At 35.2% G+C, this 20379-nt stretch overlaps 1 protein-coding gene and 1 long non-coding RNA gene across 4 annotated transcripts in view; both read left to right on the top strand.

The window, feature by feature from the left end:
• rnf144ab (ring finger protein 144ab) overlaps positions 1–11501 on the top strand; it is a 28279-nt gene extending 16778 nt beyond the window's left edge. Inside the window, exons 2-8 of one of the 2 annotated variants that reach the window (XM_005160676.6) lie at positions 1313–1466; positions 1857–1961; positions 2096–2156; positions 5707–5917; positions 7274–7424; positions 8357–8446; positions 10123–11501. In XM_005160676.6, coding sequence (XP_005160733.1) covers positions 1332–1466; positions 1857–1961; positions 2096–2156; positions 5707–5917; positions 7274–7424; positions 8357–8446; positions 10123–10254 — 885 coding nt within the window. In that variant the 5' untranslated portion in view covers positions 1313–1331 and the 3' untranslated portion in view covers positions 10255–11501. 2 annotated transcript variants of the gene reach the window in all.
• A 1652-nt stretch (positions 11502–13153) lies between these two features.
• The window catches only part of LOC137488586 (uncharacterized), a 30803-nt gene continuing 23577 nt past the window's right edge, over positions 13154–20379 (top strand). Inside the window, exons 1-4 of one of the 2 annotated variants that reach the window (XR_012395827.1) lie at positions 13154–13273; positions 13408–13517; positions 13824–13888; positions 19387–19545. This is a non-coding gene — a long non-coding RNA (uncharacterized lncRNA). Of the gene's footprint in view, positions 13274–13407; positions 13518–13823; positions 13889–19386; positions 19546–20379 lie in introns of those variants that run through there. The other variant, XR_011007695.2, reaches the window with a different exon arrangement.

The raw sequence follows: 20379 nt of genomic DNA, 5'->3' as shown, positions 1-20379 counted from the left end.
AAACAGCATTTCACATTGTTTACATCCTTGTTTATGCCTTTTCTACAACATACCATTAACACTAGACACTGTGCATGTCATAGATCAATTTTAACAAATAAAAATACTTATAGGTTGTGGCTCACAATCTACAGCTTCGACTATTATGGTTGGAGCTGCTCCTTCTTTGAGGAGTTTTTAGCCGAATCCAGCACTGTTCTTTGTCAAATGCTACCTATATCTTTTTTTATAATTCTCTGGAACATAATTAAAATGAAATTGTAAGCACTTCTGTCTTTGTGTTGTGTGCTTTGGAAGCCCAAATACAGAAACAGAACAAGCTCTGTGGAAATAGCAGCGATTAGACTGACTTTTAGCTTTCTCTGCTATAACATTACCATGCCTCTTGTACTATGCGCGTAGTGAATGCGCATAATCTGAAGCGATTGTGATCTCAATGACCCGGACATATATTTTTGTAGTCCCCAAATTTGTTCGCTGTAGGCTTTGCTAAGCTAACTATGTAAAAGCCAATGTCTTCCTTTGCATGGAACTTTGAGCATATTATATTCGGAGATGTTGTTTATGTTCACACATGTACATTTCACATCAAGGTTTAAAACATGATATCGTAGTGGACCACTTCTTTAAGTAAGGGTAAAATGTAGTTTTGTTTAATTTATAAGAATTGAGTATTTAGTTAAGGCTGGTTTATACTTCTGCATTCACTTTGAAGCCACATCTGATCTCTGGTCAAGTAGGACGAGTCATTCTTAGATAGTGTGTGTTTCCCTCAGTTATTTTAAAATCATGTAATGCAACCTTCATTCAAACATCTCTCACTTGTACTATGTGAGCATATTTACTGTCCAAAACGTGTTTGTGAACTATGAGAGCACAAAAAAAATTAATAAATAAATAATCGTTCATTAATCGCAATCGAGTTAAAATGTTCAATTAATTGAGATTTAGATTTTTAGGCTAAATCGCCCAGCCCTACCTAATTGTTTTCAGTAATTGAAATACAGCCTTGTCAACACAAAAGGTTTTAGAACTAAAATTATTAAATCTGAAACAATAAATAAAACTAAGCATAATTATTGAAATGATCATTTACACCACAGAATTGCTAAAATTCAAATAAGAACTGAAAATCCAACTTAAAATCTAAATGTTTTATAAATTGTATTAATTAAGATGAATTTGTATTATTGTAAGTTAGACTAGAATTGATAACTAAATCCAAATATTGTATTTTATTTATAAGAAGTGATATTGTGTGGTGTTTCTTTGTTTTTGCCTGTTTATCAGATGTGCATTCTGTCTGTCTTAGCGTCCCAGATCTGCATACCATGAGCAGCTCTCGCTACGAACCCAGTTGGGACGTGGACCTGGCACCTCTCCTGTCCTGTAAACTGTGCCTGGGAGAGTTTCCGCTGGAACAGATGACCACCATCTCCCAGTGCCAGTGCATATTTTGCAGTCTGGTAAGGACTGTGTCTTCAGTGACCATTCCTGTGTGTTTTCCAACTATGTATATACCATATGTTATGAAAGTCTCTTCACATGTGTACTGTACAGCTATAATGCTAATGAACCTTACATACAGAAGCTGGTACTTTTATGCTTCTGTTTTTTGTTTGTGATCGATCTTTCATTCTGATTTTTGATGGATAAATTCAAGTTAATCTAATACACATTCTCAGGTCTTGATTTAAGCCAAATTGGCCGGTTTTACAAGCAGCTCTTGAATGCTGTTATGGTTTGAGTTTGGCTTGACTACAATGAGCAGAGCGTTTGTGGGTGGATGCATAACCACAGACAGCAGTTGTCTCATTATTTTTTGAAAGACAAAAAAAAAAATCTGTCTCTTACAGTGTTTGAAGCAATATGTTGAACTGCTCATTAAAGAGGGCCTCGAAACGGCTATTAGCTGTCCAGATTCTACCTGCCCAAAACAAGGACATTTGCTGGAGAATGAGGTGAGCTCACTTCAAATTAGTAAGACTAGAAATAATTGAGGTGTTTTCAGAGTTGAAAGTTTTTCGATTATCTTCCTTGCTCTGTCATTTGCTATTGTCTTGCTCATTTTTCTTTTTCGTTTTCTCTGCTGTAGATTGAGTGTATGGTGGCTGGTGAGGTCATGCAACATTATAAGAGACTCCAGTTTGAGCGAGGTAAGTTTTTCCTCATAATCTATATCAGAGATGGGGGACTTGAGTCAGACTTAAGTCACAAAACTAAGGACTTATGACTTGCTTGACAAATATCCAAAAAAGACTCGACTTGACCTGGACTTGACTGTCATGACTTGAGACTTGACGTTGACTTGACTTAAATGACTCAAAATAACTTGTTTTGGTTAAATACACAACCGTTTGTTATACATTATGCATTTAAAAACAAAACAAAACCGAAAGTCACGCATGCGCAGTTATAACAGCTCATCGGTATCAGATCAGTCCGAAAGAATCAGTTGAATTTGCGAGAGGGTGCTCGCTGCAGAGCCATTTGAGGAGAGCTGAGCTCCAGCGAGGGGGAGCATGAGCTGTCGCTCCTCCTCCTGTAAGCTGTTTTAATGCGTACACCAACCCCACCCCTAACCCTACCCCCAATGACATCACTCGTAGAAGAAGTGCAAAAAAGGTGGAGCTCAAGCTTAAGCTCCCCCTCGCTGGAGCTCAGCTCTCCTCAAATGGCTCTGCAGCGAGCACCACTTGGAATTTGCTGGACTTAATCATTCGGTTCATTAAGAACCACTTTAAATGATTCATTAGATTCATTTGAACGATTCATTTGAATGATTCATTTCGTTCTGTGCACCCATGAACTGTCAGCACCCCCGCACTGCAGACCCACAAAGACATGTCTTTTTTGGGACTTAAAAAAATTTGTCCGGCCTGGTTTCTTAATGCTTGCTTTCTTTAAGTAATCTACATGTTTAATTTTTGAAATTATGATTATTTATGAATATTTTTAGAGATGTTGTGTTTTTATTTCTTTTTCTGTCATTTATTTCTCATTTGCTGTATATTTCATTAGCTTAAATATTGAATATGAAAAATTAAATATGTTTTGTTTGTCGCATATAGAAAACTATTTATGTGATGTGGGTAAATGGTGTGTTTCAATCCGGCTACCAACTCAAGTATATTTCAAACCTGTGAGAAGCACTGATAGTATTGTGTTTGTATGCTAATATTTAATGTTTAAGTTTTTGACATGTTAGGGGTTGAGTTTAATAAAAAAAAAAATTGCATTAAAAGAATCTGGTTAATGATATATTCCAGTTTTTTTTGTTTGTTTTTTACTTGCTTGCATCTTTTTAAAAACAATTTATCGGGGGGAAAATGAAGAACTAAGTTTGGCAAAACAAGAAACCATTTCCGACCATGGATCTGTAATGTATGTGTGAAATGGGCTATAAATATTATCTGGAATCTAAAGGTTCAATAATTTTTGTCCCCCAAAAATGTGCGTGCACTTTAAGATTGATTTTGTCATTTAGGGTTTAATTAATAGTATAATATTTTAATGACTTTGTAGTACGCACACACATTCCCCTGAGCAGAAAGCCAGAGATGAAAGTGTCATTTCAAATGTGTGTGTGTGTGTGCGTGCATATAAATATATATATATTTATTTATTTATTTATTTATTTTTAGATTGACTTGAAATAAGCAGTGACTTGACTTGAGTCTGACAATTTATTGACTTGACTAGCTTGAGACTTGAAGGTTATGACTTGAGACTTGCTTGTGACTTGCACATGTGACTTACTCCCACCTCTGCTCTATATGCATACTGTAGCTTTTCGCTCACATTTTTATCATCCCTTTCACTCTTAAACTTAAAAGGCTTTTTTTAATTTGTTTTTTAACCTTTTGTTTTTTGTTTTTTTTTTTGTTTTTTGCTGTGCCTTTTTTTAAAAGTAGTTGCAAATAAAATTAACAGCATTTAGCTTTTTAAAGGGCAACTATGATGAAAATCAACATTTGTAAGCTGTTTTGACAGAACTGTGTGTATGTATAGTGTGTCCACAGTTTTTTATATATATATATATATATATATATATATATATATATATATATATATATATATATATATATATATATATATATATATATATATATATATATATATAGACAACAAGTCTCTTTTTTTAATTCCCTGACATTAAAATAGAAACCAAATCCCTCTCATTTTGAGGCCCACCGCAACGTGACATAGAAGTGCGGTTTCCCCGGCCACCGGATTGATTGACAGCTGCATATTAACCTGTCTCCATTGTAACATATATAAACATATCCACAAGACAGGACTTGTGCAAAGCAACTGGGATTACATGATCTGTTCAGCTCTCTGTGATCATCTGCACCTCAAGAATGAGTTTTACAAGTTCAAAACAAATCTAAAACAGCGCATGTTTTTAATAAAGACAACAATCTAATTCATCACTCCAGCCACATAGAGTCAGTACAAATATAAAATAAGTCGCATTCCCAGTTTGTGGACGTTAAATCAGGTTTATTTTGTACATTAACATAACGTATATCCATACAGCAGTGTATATTAACATATATTCTGTCAGATTTGCCATGCCAGTGCAAATTTAAGTGTGTGTGCTTTCACACAAAATTTGTAATGAGATTACTCATCATTTCAGATAGACTTTAATTAACTCCACAACAAATGCATCGTTATACCATACCATAAGTTCTTACTGTAGTATTTCTCATTCTTGTCGGTCACTGTGCTGTATATCTGACATGAGGCGCAGCAGAAAATGGAGACATGAGTTAGAGCAATAGCGAGCAGTCTCTATGGCTTTGACGTGCATGTGAAAATGGTGGGCAGGGAGAACCAGCTCGTTTGCTTTAAAGGCACAGACAACAAAAACAGCTACAGTGTACTAGGAGTTGAAAATCCTCACGTTCAAGAAGGTATAATAAATAACCTGATGGGGTTTTTCAGCAGAAACTTCACAGACACGTTTTGGAGACATAAAAACATATCATAAATATGGAAAAAGAAGTCAAATAAGTGCCTAATATTGCTAAATATTTCAACAACAGCCTTAATGATTAAATTCATAAACTCCAAACATTCGGAATGTGCCGTGTTTGCTACATGTTTTTAATAAATTTTGTTTGGCGACAACATGCAAGTTAAGAGTGCCATTTTTTTTGTAAAATCATGCTTTATTATAAAATGCACTATATTAAAATTACAATGGTGAGAGAAATATTAAGCACAAAAAATTAAATAAAAAATAATGTAAAATAAGCTATCCATAGCTCCTAAATAAATTATTTTAAAAAACTTTTCAAACAATAAAACATGTATTTTAAGTTCCCCTGACTCAAAAACAAATGCATTTTAAGTCTTAACTATGTTATGAACAGAGAACAGAATCAAAAATCTGTTTGATTTGAACTGAAAAAATCAAGCAGCGTTTAGGAATTTCAATTTCAATGGCTCTCTTTTTTGGCACAGATATAAACGTGTTCATTGAGGTTTATTGCCTTATTTAAGCTACTCAATAAATAAGCAGCACAACTTCAGAAAATAAAGTGTTTGTTCATTCTTTAACCCGTTTTACCTCCATATGAAGTTTAATTTGAAATGGGATTGTTCATGTCATACTGGAACATAAATACCTCAGTGATCTGCAGATCAGACCAAACAGGTCATCATTTCAAACATGTTGTTTATTATTCTTTGCAGAGGTGCTTCTGGATCCCTGTCGAACCTGGTGCCCATCATCCTCATGCCAAGCAGTGTGCCAGCTGAATGAAGCAGAGGTGCAGCTGCCGCAGCCTGTGCAGTGCCCTGAGTGCAGTCTGCGCTTTTGCTCTGCCTGCAGGGCTGACTGTCACACTGGCCAGGCCTGTCAGGAGATGCTGCCAATTACCACTTTCCTGCCTGGGGAAAACGGGTACTGCCACTAATGGACTTTAAACAGCAGCAAATCGTACAGTATTAACTTTTTTCTGTGGGTGTACTCCAGTATGCAAAAGTATTATTAACTACTACTTTTTTAAATAGTATAAGAGTATTAAATGTTAAAATTATTTGTTCAAATTTCTCTCCCCTCCTTAAATACAGGTAATATACAGATATTATCGACGGAAAGAATACAGTTTTAATACAATGTAGAAATGTACTCTAACAATACTATATTCGTCATCTAAATACTATATTCTACAGCTAAACAATGCTACATTTCACAGCTGATACTTTTTGATGGTTCTACCTTTTATAGTTTTTTAAATAACAAAGAAAATGAATCGAGTTTTGAATGAAATACAAATGAAAACTTTCTTCTCTCCATCTTAACAAGTTGTATTAGAATAACTTGTACAACAGAAAACAGTTAAACAGAAAACACAATACTCAAGTTATTATTAACAAATTCGGAAGGGTAATTTTTTTTTTTTGTTAAGATTTTTAAAACCTAATTTTATTTCAGATTCATTCACTCCAAGCAAAAGCAACTATGTGTAATCAAATTATCTGTGGTAAAGTATTAGCGAGTGTTTTTGAACATGATACCAAATACTGATGCAGATTATTGCTTGTCAGTCAATTCCGACTGACTGATGCACCCCTACAGAGTATTTGTCTTACAAAGACACTTTTCTGACATTTTTGTTTGGATTAGAAGACTAGAAAAAACATAAACAATAAACAATTTTTTGAGATGAAGACAAATTAAATCAAAAGTGTCAGTAAAGACAATAATAATGTTATATGCAATATTATTTCATGCAATATTTCTGTTTTGATAGTACTGATCTACTTAATTGAACTAATATATTTATTGAAGATATTTATTGAATAATAATAAATGCAATTATTATTATTATTATTATTATTATTAAGAATGCAAAAAAAGTAGTACTTGGATATAAAATATTAAGCAGCACAACGATTTTCAACATTGGTTTTGAAAATAAATGTTTCCTGAGCATCATATCAGGCTATTGGATTGAGCTTTGCCATCAAAGGAATAAACTACATTGGAAAATATAATTAATTATGTTTTAATAAAATGCATCTTAAAGTCTATTGATCTGTCATATAATTGCTGTTTTTGTTTTTTCATCAAATAAATGCAGCATTGAATAACATAACATAACAACTTTTTAACCTCAGAGTTCATTGTGTGTAGGGAAGTCTATTAGCAAGATTTTTTTTCAGGAAAACAAAATCAAGAAACAGGAATCGGACACTTAACAAAGAAATCTAAGTGACCTATTCCTTTTGTTTCCTGTTCATGTGTCTGCTTCAGCAGCTCCAACCTCAAGAGTCAGGAGGACGAGGCTCCGATCAAACGCTGTCCTAAATGTAAAGTGTACATTGAGAGGGATGAAGGCTGTGCTCAGATGATGTGCAAGAACTGCAAGCATGCCTTCTGCTGGTACTGCCTGGAGTCACTGGACGTTAGTATTGAGCACAAATAATGTTTTGAACTTTCATAACACATTAATAACATCCTAACCCATCTATGAAATGTTCAAAAATTGTCATTTTTAATAAGGCAAAGAAGACCCTTAAAATAACCATCATTCATTATTTATAAATTTAAAAATTATTTATATACGTATTTTAAAATGTATAACTTATTAGATTTGATGTTTCAGTATTTTTTTATTATTTTGGTACCTTTAATTTTTTTTTCTGTAGAATTGACTATTGCGATTATCTATATCATGTTAAAAAATATTGTTAGCCTTCATATTTATCACATTTTTAGGAGTCAAATTTATAGTTGTACCTGTATATGTACACCTATTGATGAATCATTGTGCTATAAAACATTAAGCACAAGTTTTTTTTATCTTAAAGCTTGTGCAAATAAGATTTTTTCAGAGAAATATTTGTTGTTTTGATGTAAATATATAGGTTTCATAAAAGTGAAAGGTTTTGAGTAATAATAAGTTGTAAAGTCAAAATAATTTAATTGAATGCCATTTTTCCAATGATGTTAATGCAGAATAAATATATTTATTAATATATAAAAACTGTTTGCGTTTATGTGTTTATTTACCATTTTAAATATCTTGATTTAAAAAAAAAAAAAGATAAAATTTTTATATATTTATCACTCGTGAGATGTTGCTGATAATATGGAGTAAAACAGACCTGAAATCTGAAAATGGCCTACAGATGTTAAATGCGTTATAGGTTAGCTATTATTTTTGTAAATATAAAACAGGACAAAGCGCAATCATGATTTTACTGATTAAAAGTTTTACTCTCATATAAAATTGGTTTAAGGAAGCAGGACTGTATTTGAACAATATTTGAGGGCTGATTTTTTCCATGCCCTTCATATTCATCGTTATTGATGCTAAGATGTCTTCCTCCTCAGGATGACTTTTTACTGATCCACTATGATAAAGGACCATGTCGAAACAAATTGGGTCATTCCAGAGCCTCCGTCATCTGGCATCGGACACAGGTATTTGTCATGTGATCATATGCCTTTAAACTGTAGCTCTGAAGTGCTAAAGACAGCATGACCCACTCAGTTCACCTGAAATAACCCTTGTTTGTAAAAGCATCAGAGTAGGGTGCATCTTATTGTAGTGGAAAGGAGAAAAGTGGCTTTGTTACACTTGCTAATGGTTTGCTTTACTGTGCAGGATGTTACAGATACTTAAAGTAAGTGCATTGTGAATGGATGTATAAGAAGAAACCAAGATATATACAGATGTAAATGGATGGATAAGAAGCCGTTTAAGAGTTCTGTTTCTCTTGACTTACAATTCATAGTTATGTGTTTGAGTGAAATGTACAAAATTTTGAGCATTTACAGCATATTTGGTCACACTTTATTTTGATGGTCCGTTTGTTGAATATAAGTTACATTGCAACTAATTCTCATTAAACTGTTTGGTTGAGGTTAGGGTTGGGGTTGGGGTTGTTCGTGTAAGTTGAAAAGTTTCTCATAGTCAGTTAAATGTCTGTTGAAGGAGCAGTATCAACAGATATTAAGCAGACAGTCTACTAATACTCAAATGGATCTTTTTTTTTTCATGGATTTTCTTATTACACACTTATACATAAGGATTCAAGGCCTGGAAAATACTTAAAAACAAACATTCTGTATGTCTTTGAATGTGCTTGAATTAAATTTGTTCATGGTTAGCACTGTTACCTCACAGCAAGACGATCACTGGTTTGAGCCCCAGCTGAGCCAGTTAGCATTTCTGTGTGGAGTTTCCTCCGGGTGCTCCGGTTTCCCCCACAGTCCAAAGACATGAGGCATAGGTGAATTGAATAAACTAAATTCTAAACTCTACTAAACAGTGGGAGCCCTGGATTGTGCAATGTGTGTATAAAGATTTCAAAATTGCAGTCAATTTATATTTTGTGGCAGCCCTGTGATCCTTCAGTGGAGGATATGTCAATATGTCATCAAATGGACATTGTTCTAAATATGACATACTAGATTTTTGGTAACACTTTATTTTATGGTCCATTTGAGTATTAGTTGACTGTCTGCTTAATATCTGTTGATACTGCTCCTTCAACAGACATTTAACTGACTATAAGAAACTTTGAAAGTACATGTTAACTTACACGAACCCTAACCCCAACCTAACAGTCTACTTATAATCTAATGAGAATTAGTTGACATGTAACTTAAATTCAACAAGCTGACTTTCAAAATACATTGACCAGATTTTTGCTTATAACAAATTCCTGTATATTTGTCTTCTGTAAATCATGTTATTTTTCCCCTATCGAACATAATGCAATTAAACAGGACAAATTTTACAGGGTTTATGACACAATTAAAAAAAAAATTAATCTCAGTTTTATTTCTCTCAAAGGCACGATGTTTGCTTGTTGATTTCACATTTCATTTAGAAAGTTATTTTTACATTTTTTTTTTTCAATCAAAAACTAAATCCGCACCAGTTGAGCCTGTAAGATAAACCAAGATACAATCACAGAGTTATTACTGCCCCCTTGTGGCAGAATGTCATCTCGTTTGAGCATCACAGACCATTATCTGCACAGATGAATAATCATTTTATAAATGTAGTTATTTTAGAGTATTCATGCACGTTATTTTCTTTGTTTGTTTTGTTTTTTTTATTATTAATTTTTCTGATCTCTGTGGATCAGGTTGTGGGGATCTTTGCTGGCTTTGGTCTGCTGTTGTTAGTGGCCTCCCCTTTCCTCTTGCTGGCCACTCCGTTCGTGCTCTGCTGCAAATGCAAGTGTAAACGAGGAGACGACGACCCCCTTCCTACCTAGAGCTCCATCCCAGCTTCAGGAGGTGACGCTCAGCTTGTCTGAAAGTGGATCAGCTGTGATCCCGTCGCACCTGCTTCTCCTGAGCACACTTTATACAGGGGCACTGGTGAAAAACACGGCTCATCTGCTCGGGAGACTGTACTTCTGAAAGTTTTGACTGGCATTGAAAGGTGTTTTGGAGGAGCGGAGGAGCTGATTGGACGAGCCACTGGAGTTAATCAGACAAACAAACACTACAGTTACTTTATGACACTGTACAACTGTCTTTTTGTTACAAACTGTCTTGTATCTTTTCCGTTCTTTAGTGTTTCTTCACTTCATGTGTTAAGCTATTTTCAATGTTGTTTATTCTGGGTTAAAACAAAAGACATTCTACTGACTACAGTACATGTATGAGAGGAATACATTTATTAGCAGTGCTTTTACACTTTTCTTGTAGCATATTCACATAACCTCAATATTTCAGCCATTTCCTTCATCTAATTGCATATGCATGCTGGAGGCTGAGGTTGTTTGGCTTTCTGCACCTCAGTCTGCCACTAGCTTTTATATGCTTCCTATATGCTCCTACTTAGGACCGTTCTTCCATTTAAATCTACCCAATTACCAGACGTAGCAGGCGTGTCACCTGATGCCTTCTCAAAGCTTGTAGGCTTCGGTGTTGCTGAAAGAATTCTTATTATTACCATGGAAAACAACCGGTCTCATAGCAATCAGTTTAACACTAAGCTATCACAAATGGATCATTATTGTATGCTAATGTTGTAAGCACAACGTGAAAGGTGTCATTTAAAGAATAATTTTGTTGATGTAACGCATATGTTGGCTTTTGTTTGTATTTCCAACCAATGAGGGTCTTATTCGCAACCTGTTGAAGATCAAGATCCAACCTGCATTACCATGTGCCTGCCAATTTAGGTCAGAGTAATCAGGCCAGCGAGGCTTAACTTCTTACTTTTCAGGTCACTCATGGAGTTGTATTTATTTAATTAATTTATTTTGGGGGAGGAGTAATACTTTAGGGAAAATTTTGCCAAATGTGACTATTAAGCCCATGCGTCTAGCATATTAAGAGTTGGTTGAGGACTAGGGAACACCTAGTTTTTGTTCTTGTTTCTTCAGCTAAATATGCCTTTCGTTTTCATTTATGTTTTTGTAACTTTTTTTAAGTGTTGAAACTTTTTGTAGCTAACTGTATGTGATGTGTATCCACATTTTTCACGTTTAAATATATTATTATGTTGCAATGTGCTTGGTTGGCTGTGTCTTCTGCATAACTTTAAGCTTCACAGTATAAAAAAGGGGAAATATATATTTAGGCAGAAAGATATACAGCTGTAACATTTTTGGTTGTCATAGTTTTAAAATGCAGGTTTATATAATTTACAGTGCTCATCATATATAAGTACACCCCTCACAAATGTATCTTTTAAATTCATATTTGGTAACACTTTATTTTGATGGTCCATTTGAGTAGTAGTAGACTGTCTGCTTAGTATCTGTTGATACTGCTCCTTCTACAGACATTTAACTGACTATGAGACACTTTGCAAGTACATGTTAACTGACACTAACCCTAACCCTGATCCCAACCTAACAGTCTACTTATAATCTAAAGAGAATTAGTTGGCATGTAAATGCAATGTAACTTAATTAAACAAACGGGCCATCAAAATAAAGTGTGACCTCATATTTTAATTGGAAGCTATACAGTATTATATTTGTACATATACATTAAATTAGTCAGTACTGAAGCCAAATCTGGAGCTTATCTAACAAAATAACTTATGATAATGGTCCAAAAACTAGTACATCCAAATGTATATGTTATAGAAAAATATAACCTTGCTGGTTTCAGTGCTGGTCTCAGTGCTGGTCTTGCTGCCTTCCCACATAGCAAAATATCTCTGGCCCACACAATCAGCTTTTCTTGGCCCACATGCCGCAGTGAATTAAAGTATATGACTGGACCAAGTCTGGCTTCCAAACAAGGGCCAAACATGAACCATGTCTGGGCCATGTCTCAGTCAAGTCAATATCCTGTAACTGAGCCTGAACTGGACCATTTTTATTGGTGTCACAACTGCAATAAAATTGATAAACCCATAAAGCATTGCACTTTAGGCGTGCTATGATATGAGCGTGCTTTTTCTCGAATCGACCCACATATTAATTGCTAACATCTGAGACAAATACTACATTTTACATCTGGCCCAAGTATTGTGTGCCACCTTAAAGACAGAACTACCATGTTTGGCCCACATGCTGTATGCCAGTGCCAGATGAATGTCTGCTGTGCCAGATTTAAGCCAAATCTGAGCCAGAATTTCTGACCACCATCAAAACCAGCAAGACCAGCATCAAAACATACCTTACCAGCATATGCTGTTTTTGTTTTTTTTCACTCAGGAGTGTAGGCTGCACCAAAAAGGATAATACATATTCTGTGGCCCTTTAATAAAAGCACTTGGTTGTTGTGTGCACAGTTCTGTATAATCCAATGAGAAAATACAGTTAAAATATCAAAACTATTTTCCAGGTGTCACTAGCTTTTTTGGGGTGTTTACATTTTTTTCCAGTCTCTGTGATAAAATGTCTGGTTGTTGCTAGATTAGATCCGGCTGTGGTCTGAAGTTAACTGGAATTAATCATATTTTATATAAAATTTTGCCATTTATTGTATTTTATTAACATCTACCCCAACTCTAAACCCAACACAGTACACGTCACAGTAATGTCAAAACAGGTCTGGATCTAGACTCTTCTCTATTAGTATAGCTGGTTACCCACGAAAATTATTTATTAACCCTAAACCCAGCCATCGCAGTACTGTAAAAATATGAATTATTGTTATACAGTGTTACAAAAATTATGCTATTGTGATGTGCTTTTTTTACAGGTTAGCTATAAGCTATGTGAGGCCTACTTTGGCGCAAAAAGACGCATCCTCGTGATCACGTAGTAGGCCACTCTTTAGCACCTTAAAAACTTTGATGCATGTTTTTAAAAATGTATTAAGGTAAGACAGGATTGGCAAGTATCTACAATGCTGATTCTCATCAGTATTGAATGACTACAAGGGGCTTTAAACTCGTTAAAAGTGTTATTCTGTTGTATCTTGCCTATCTTTATGGTTTAAATGCTGATTTACAGGTAGCCTAATTTGCATACTGCAGCGTCGGTGATTAGTTACTGAAGTTCTCGGCTGTTTACATCAGTTTCTGGACAAAATTGCCGTTTCCTGTAAATTATGCATACTACAGGTAAGAACACAATTTTCTTTTTTTTACTAAAATTTACGTGTTTTGCGTCATTTGACATTATTCTTTAAAGGCCGAAATACTGTTTGTTAAACGCGTAAGTTAGTTTTGCGGTGACTGTACACGATTTGCTGTTATTGTTTTCTTTCAACATTTAAAACAGCCCGTTTTAATTACACTTCAATTATTTGGTATATTTATGCTATCAATTATATAAAGTAAAATTAATTATACAAAAATCCCAACCAACATTTTCGACACATTTTCAACTGTTTTTTAGAAGAATCATTTATTTATTTTCACCAACAGAGGGAGCCGCTTCTTTAGCCATGAAGAACTGAACCTGAGGGAGAGCAACTTCATGTTAAAGTCAAGTAGGCCTATTACTTATTGTACTTACTAAAAACACAAGTCTAAAATGTTAATTTATTAGTCTAATTAGGGATAGCAATTATCCAAAAACACAAACATAGTAAAGAAGTGAAATACTTAATAAATATTAATACAATTGGAGCACAGTAACAAATAAAAACATACAGTTCTGTTTATTATGTATCATTATGTATTATTTATTTTATTTTTATAATGTAGTTTTGTAAAATCTAAATTGTGTAGTAATATTAGACTACTTTGTTTTGTTAGATAAATGCATTTATTACTTTATGGTTTTTGAATGATTTTTGCTCAACTATATAAAAAGCAGTATGGTTAAATGTATCATTCTCAGAGTATTATAACAATAGTAGGCATATGCAAAACCCACAGTAACTTATATGGCTGAAACTATAGGGCTGCACAATATATATTTTGAGCATTGATCTCACAATGTGTGTGTCAGCAATAGTCACATCGCAGGATATTCAATGTTGAGTTATGAATATAGAAGACAACAATCCACAGGCCAAAACACATGAGAATTGTGGAGACTCTGCAGAATTTAACCATTATAAGGAAAGTCAAAAATGTCCATGTGTTTTTAAGGCCTATATGTGAACATTTAAGGAGTTTAAAGTATTTTAAGAGAACATTCATTCATTTTCTTTCGGCTTAGTTACTTTATTAATCTGGGGTCGCCACAGCGGAATGAACCACCAACTTATCCAGCGTATATGTTTTACGCAGCGGATGCCCTTCCAGCTGCAACCCATCACTGGGAAACATCCATACACACACATTCACATACATACAATATGAACAATTTAGCCTACCCAATTCACCTTTGGACTTGTTGGGGGAAACAGGAGCACCCGGAGGAAACCCACGTGAACACGGAGAACAAGCAAACTCCGCACAGAAACGCCAACTGACCCAGCCGAGGCTCGAACCAGCGACCTTCTTGCTGTGAGGCAAACGTGCTACCCACTGTGACACTGTGCAGCCCTTAAGAGAACATAAATAGCATAAAAAAGTTTTGAAAAATACATTTTAAGGAATTATTTATTTAAAGAAGATTATGCAATGCTCTTTTACATTTCATTACTAAATTGTTGTCTCTGAATACTTTTAGACACTCCCCAAGACCAAAAATCACTGTTTATTTCAACTTTAACATTTTCTCCATTGTGTTTATTTATGACTGCAGTTTGTTTATTATATGTATATAATAAATTACATATATTTATATTTCACTCCTATACAAATCATCCCTATCAATCTAAAGTAATGCCAAATAGAGCCAAGTCATGTGGTGAAATATCACAATATATATTGCAGCGGGGAAAATATCACAATGTCAGCATTTTTTGTCAAAAATCTATATCAGCTGATATAAAACATTTGATATAGTTTACATGAAGTTATATAAAGTTCACCAATATCAGGTTATAACTGTGGTGGGGATGCCACTGTTCCAATCAGATGATTATTAGAACTTTTTAGTAGTTACTCCTTGATGTAGCCTAAATGGGTCTTCGCACATTTGAGTCTCTGTAAAGTCTCACAAGTAGTTCCACAGTTTTCCTTCCATCTTAAATACTCCATCAAACACGTTGACGTCCATCTTTTGGAGAGTGTGAGAGGTTTCTCTGGGGTTCTGCAGCAGCATCTGGTGGGAAGCCGAAAGGCTGTGGCTGACCGGGCAGAGGGGCTCTCACGGGGCCAGCGGGCATCTGCCTCGACCCGCCACACTTCACCCTCCAGCATCATATATTCATGCGCTGCTCCCCCCGCACCATCTGTGTCCACGCTCACCAGCGGTTCACACATGAGCTCTGGTGACACGCAGGACGGGCAAGAGCAGGGGTAGGGCATGGCCATGCAAGAGCAGACTGCAGAGCCCTGTGCTGTGCCAACATGTATGAAAGAGAGAGACAGGAGCACAGCTGTCTTCCTGTCACTATGCTCACTTCCATGTTAAATTAGAGTTGTGAGCATGTGTTCGGTATGCTAGCTTTTAAGTCCTTCTTGTGCTGTTGTTTAGTTGCACTACATGCATTCAGCCACAAGATGGTATGACTGCCTGAGTTTTTCAAAGCAGGTACATCCTGTAAAGTCAGCAGTCCAATTTCACATTTTGTCTAAGTTTTGCGTTATGATTGTGCAAAAGCAGCATGTCAGTCATGGATTTTGACCCACTGCTTTCACCATCTTTGACCAGAACTCACTTTCCTTCTTCTTGTGCCCCATCCGATCAGCTTAAACCCAGTGGCTCGCTGGCAGGTGTTGGTCCTCCTGTCGGCCGCAGCTAAGGGAACTTCACTGGGCCTTTGTGCCCGCTTCAGCCTGGCTCTGCCGTCCCGCTGGCAGATGGCATCAAGCTGCGGGCGCCTCTCCCAACTATAATTACCAGCTTCAGCTACAGATGGAGACAAGCAGGCGCGATGGTCCCTGTATCCTCTGTGGCCTTCACCAACCTCCGCAGTCTGCCCTGAAAAGCCTAAACAGGCCTGCTGCTAGGACAAACCACCACACACTTCACCAACTGCTGAAGTGTCTGTGAGCTTCCTGCAGACTAAATACTGTGTAGCTGCTCCATCGGTAGTGTAATATCAGATATGCGCTATTAGCTTAGTATTACTGTTATCATCATTAACTCCAATCAGCGCAGGCTGTGAACAGCAGCATTTTAGCAGCTGCTGAACTCATTTAAACTGTTGTAGATATTCAATCATTATGGTGTGGTGTTAAATCCAATATTTACTGCATTTCAGTCACTTTGTTTTTGTGTTAGGTTTTTTCTCATCAGTCATTGTTGGTACTGTAATTAAAAACACTTATTTATTAAAATGACAACATTTCAGATCTTTTAGTACGTAATAAAACTTGTTAAATATTATGCTAAGCAGAAATTAAACAATACTTAATAATGTATACTAAAAAACACTAAGCAAGTTTACTAAAACAATTTAAGAGAGCGTTAACCCAAATTTGTTTGTATATTTACTCCAAGGCCATCCAAGAGGTGAGTTTTATTTGTTTATTTAATCATTTATTTTATTCAGTTTTTAATCAAAGAAATGTTCATATATTTTGCAGATTACAAAAAATGCTTTTCTTACTTAAAGTTTTTTACTTATTTCTTGTCCAAATATTTAAAAATTCTTAAATTAAGAAGCATTTTCTAGACAAGCAAAGCATATTGTCTTGTTTAAAGAAATAATATGCCAAAATTGAGTTTTTCCTTAAAACATAATAATAGCAAAAATAATCTGCCAATGGGGTAAGCCAAATAATCTTGTTTTTACTTTCGACATAAGATTATTTTGCTTACCCCATTGGCAGATTATTTAGCTTGTTTTAAGGAAAAACTCACTTAATTTTGACATTATTTCTTAAAACAAGACAATATGTTTTGCTTGTCTAGAAAATGCTTCTTCATCTATAATTTTTTATATATTTGGACTAGAAACAAGATATAATAAGAGTTGGGAGTCTGTGAAACAACAGTCTCACAGACTGAGGTTGTGTATGTGGACACTGTGTAAGTGAATTGTCAGCTCATGTGAGTTTCATCTTTGCATGTCTTATTTGTATCAGGAAGCTCACACTCCACAAACTTTGCTGAGATTGTAAATTATTGATAATAAATCGCTGGGTGCGCAAATATCCTCTGATCTGTCATGGGATGCCCACATTAAGTACATGATTTTGAAGGCGCATCACAGAATGTACTATCTTTGCGAAGCCAAACAGGCAGGTTTTCCTTGTGATGTTCAAGTGTACTTGACCTTTATTTGGCCAGTTCTTGAGTATGAGGCAGACTACCCCAAGGTCTCTCTGAGGAGTTAGAGAGGATTCAAAAGCGATGCTGTCGGATAATAGTTTTTCTGACTTCAACTTTTCCAACACTAAGTGAAAGGCGTGAGGAAGCTACCAAATGTACTCTCACTAAAATACTCAATGACTGTTTTATCACCACTGCATTATTTTCTGCCTAAGGCAAAGTGTCATCCTACATTCTGGGCGACACAAGACATTTGCTATACCCAGGAGTAAAACTAAATGTCATGAACTCTCCTTCATTCCTCGTGCTCTAAAATTGTTGTATGGATAACTTATAATTTGTTATGTTTGATGTTTTTTAATTGTTGTTTTTACTTTGTTTGTTTATCAAGTTATATAGTAGTATTTTTATAAGTCAAATATTTATTTGAGTGTGTGTTTGTGTTGCGATACTATGTCCTGTCAAATTTAAAATAAACTTACTAAACAATAATAGAATAATAGTTAGAAAATCAAGGTTTCAGCTAAAAGTTTCTTTTGTGTTTTACTGGAGAAAAAAAGACTTGAAGATGGCATATTTTGATGAACTGTCTATTTAAAATTTAAACAAAGCATAAAAACATGTTAAATAAAGTTAAAGTTTATATATAGTATACAAATATCTCTAAAATATCACCAACTGTGCAAATTTTACATTTCTTTTCTCTTCAGACTCTCTGTCTGCACCAGAGAAAGGTTACCTTCCTAAAATGTCAGAGCTCCTGTCCTGTTCCTCCAAGTTAAGAAATCACCCACTCTGTCTACTTTCAGTCTCTGCTGAAGGTCACACGGACTCCTAGTGGATAGAAAGTCTGAGATCTGTCCTTGATGCCCAGCTGACCTTCACTTATCACTCTGCAAAAACTGCCCAGTCCTGCTGCTGCATGCTGTATCTAACATAGCATAAGCTTTTCCAGTTTTTCAGAAACCTTATCCCATCTGACGCATTGTTGAGGCTTTTGTTATCTCCTTCTTATTCACCTCTTACCTTCTGGATATTCATCCAATCCTTTAAATGGATTCAAAATCTAGGCTGCACTGAAGCTCTCATATTCCTAATGGAGTCTGAACTTTTTAGTGTATAGAAAAATAAATGACGCATGCCGCTAAATTGTGTTGATGGCACATATTGTTTCATGTATTAGTTTTTTTTTTCCAACTGCCATAACATTCATACACACTCATTCACACACATACACCGCGAACAATTTAGCCCACCCAATTCACCTATACCACATGTCTTTGGACTTGTGGGGGAAACTTCATCCATTTAAGTAAAAGAAGCAATTTGAGTACTGTAAAACCCAATAAGTTAAGGCAACTCAAAACAGGGAAACCGATTGCTACAAACCATTTGAGTTAAAAAAAAAAACTAATCTATAAAAGTGCTGTGAACTGTGAAGAAAGTTGAAGTAATGAGGTATTTAATTAACTCATTACCTTCTATACGGAGTTCAAAACTCTTTACAAATGAGTAGAATTAACTTTCAGTAAATTTTGAGTTAACTACACTTATTTCATTTGATAAAGTTGACTGTTGGGTTTTACAGTGCAATTTAAATTTAGATTTAAACTTTAAAGCGTTTGTAATCTGAATGGTATGAATCAAACGGTGGCAAACTGTTTTCAATGGTTTTGGTTTTCATTAACTTGAATCTTTCTTCCAATTTAGGATGTATATGTAAATTGGACTCTTGCTTTTTCTTGGATCTCACCATAAGCTTTCTGTTGTGGCCAGAATTGGATTCAAGATCTTGTTTTTGGCCAAATAAGTGGCATCTACAAGCCATCTACCAACCATACACCCCATCTGGGCTATCCACTAATTCTGGTAAGAGGAGCGTTTTCTTCCTTCCACATAAAAACCTATTACTTAACATGCTTTTTACCAAATGTGGAAGAACTATGCCGCTTCTGATTATTTCTGGCTGTGGTTGAATACATTATTTTGAAGCTTAGGTTGTTGTTGTTGTTGTTGTTTTTTTCATTCTTTCTGATGGTCTTGTTTTATGCAAATAGCATGATTACCTGGTAGTGGTGTTAGCAAAAGCTCTGCATCTGCCTGTATGTGAAAGTGTTTTAAAGTGTGCCTAGACTAGCGGGAGTTGGGTTAGTTCTCATGCCCAGCTGGCTCTTCTCTGAATCAGACATGGCTCTGCAGTAACAGATGGGTTCTCTGGGGAGACTTAGAAAGAAACACGCCTCACATATCAGACACTCTGTGCTCTAGATCCACACGACTCTCAAGATCGCCCCTCAGTCCTTATGGGAAACCACTATTCAACTGTACTTTATTAACTCATTTAATATATTAATTATGACATTACTAACTGGATGGTTGTGTCAGCACATTGGGGAATAAGTGATTGTTTTATTGGGCTGCTGTATTTGATTGTTCATCCAAACACCATCCCTGAGCAGTGCTAATCATGCCAACATAATAACTAACGTTTATGTTTTTAGCAAAGGGTTAAAAAAAAAAGTTTATTCATTTCATCAACTATAATGACAATCAATGATATATTGAAATGATATAAATGCGTTTAAAAAAAATAGTGTTTTTCATAATTGAATTAAAGTTGATGGATACTTGGGGTACTTTTAAGTTTAATCAGCATAAATGATAACATAATCAAAACTTTGATCTGCAAAATATAGCATAAAT

This window comes from Danio rerio, chromosome 20 (assembly GCF_049306965.1).
Source record: "Danio rerio strain Tuebingen ecotype United States chromosome 20, GRCz12tu, whole genome shotgun sequence".
In the NCBI taxonomy this organism is placed as follows: domain Eukaryota; kingdom Metazoa; phylum Chordata; class Actinopteri; order Cypriniformes; family Danionidae; genus Danio; species Danio rerio.
Note: the sequence above shows the minus strand (reverse complement) of the source record. Positions and strands in the feature narration are given on the sequence as shown.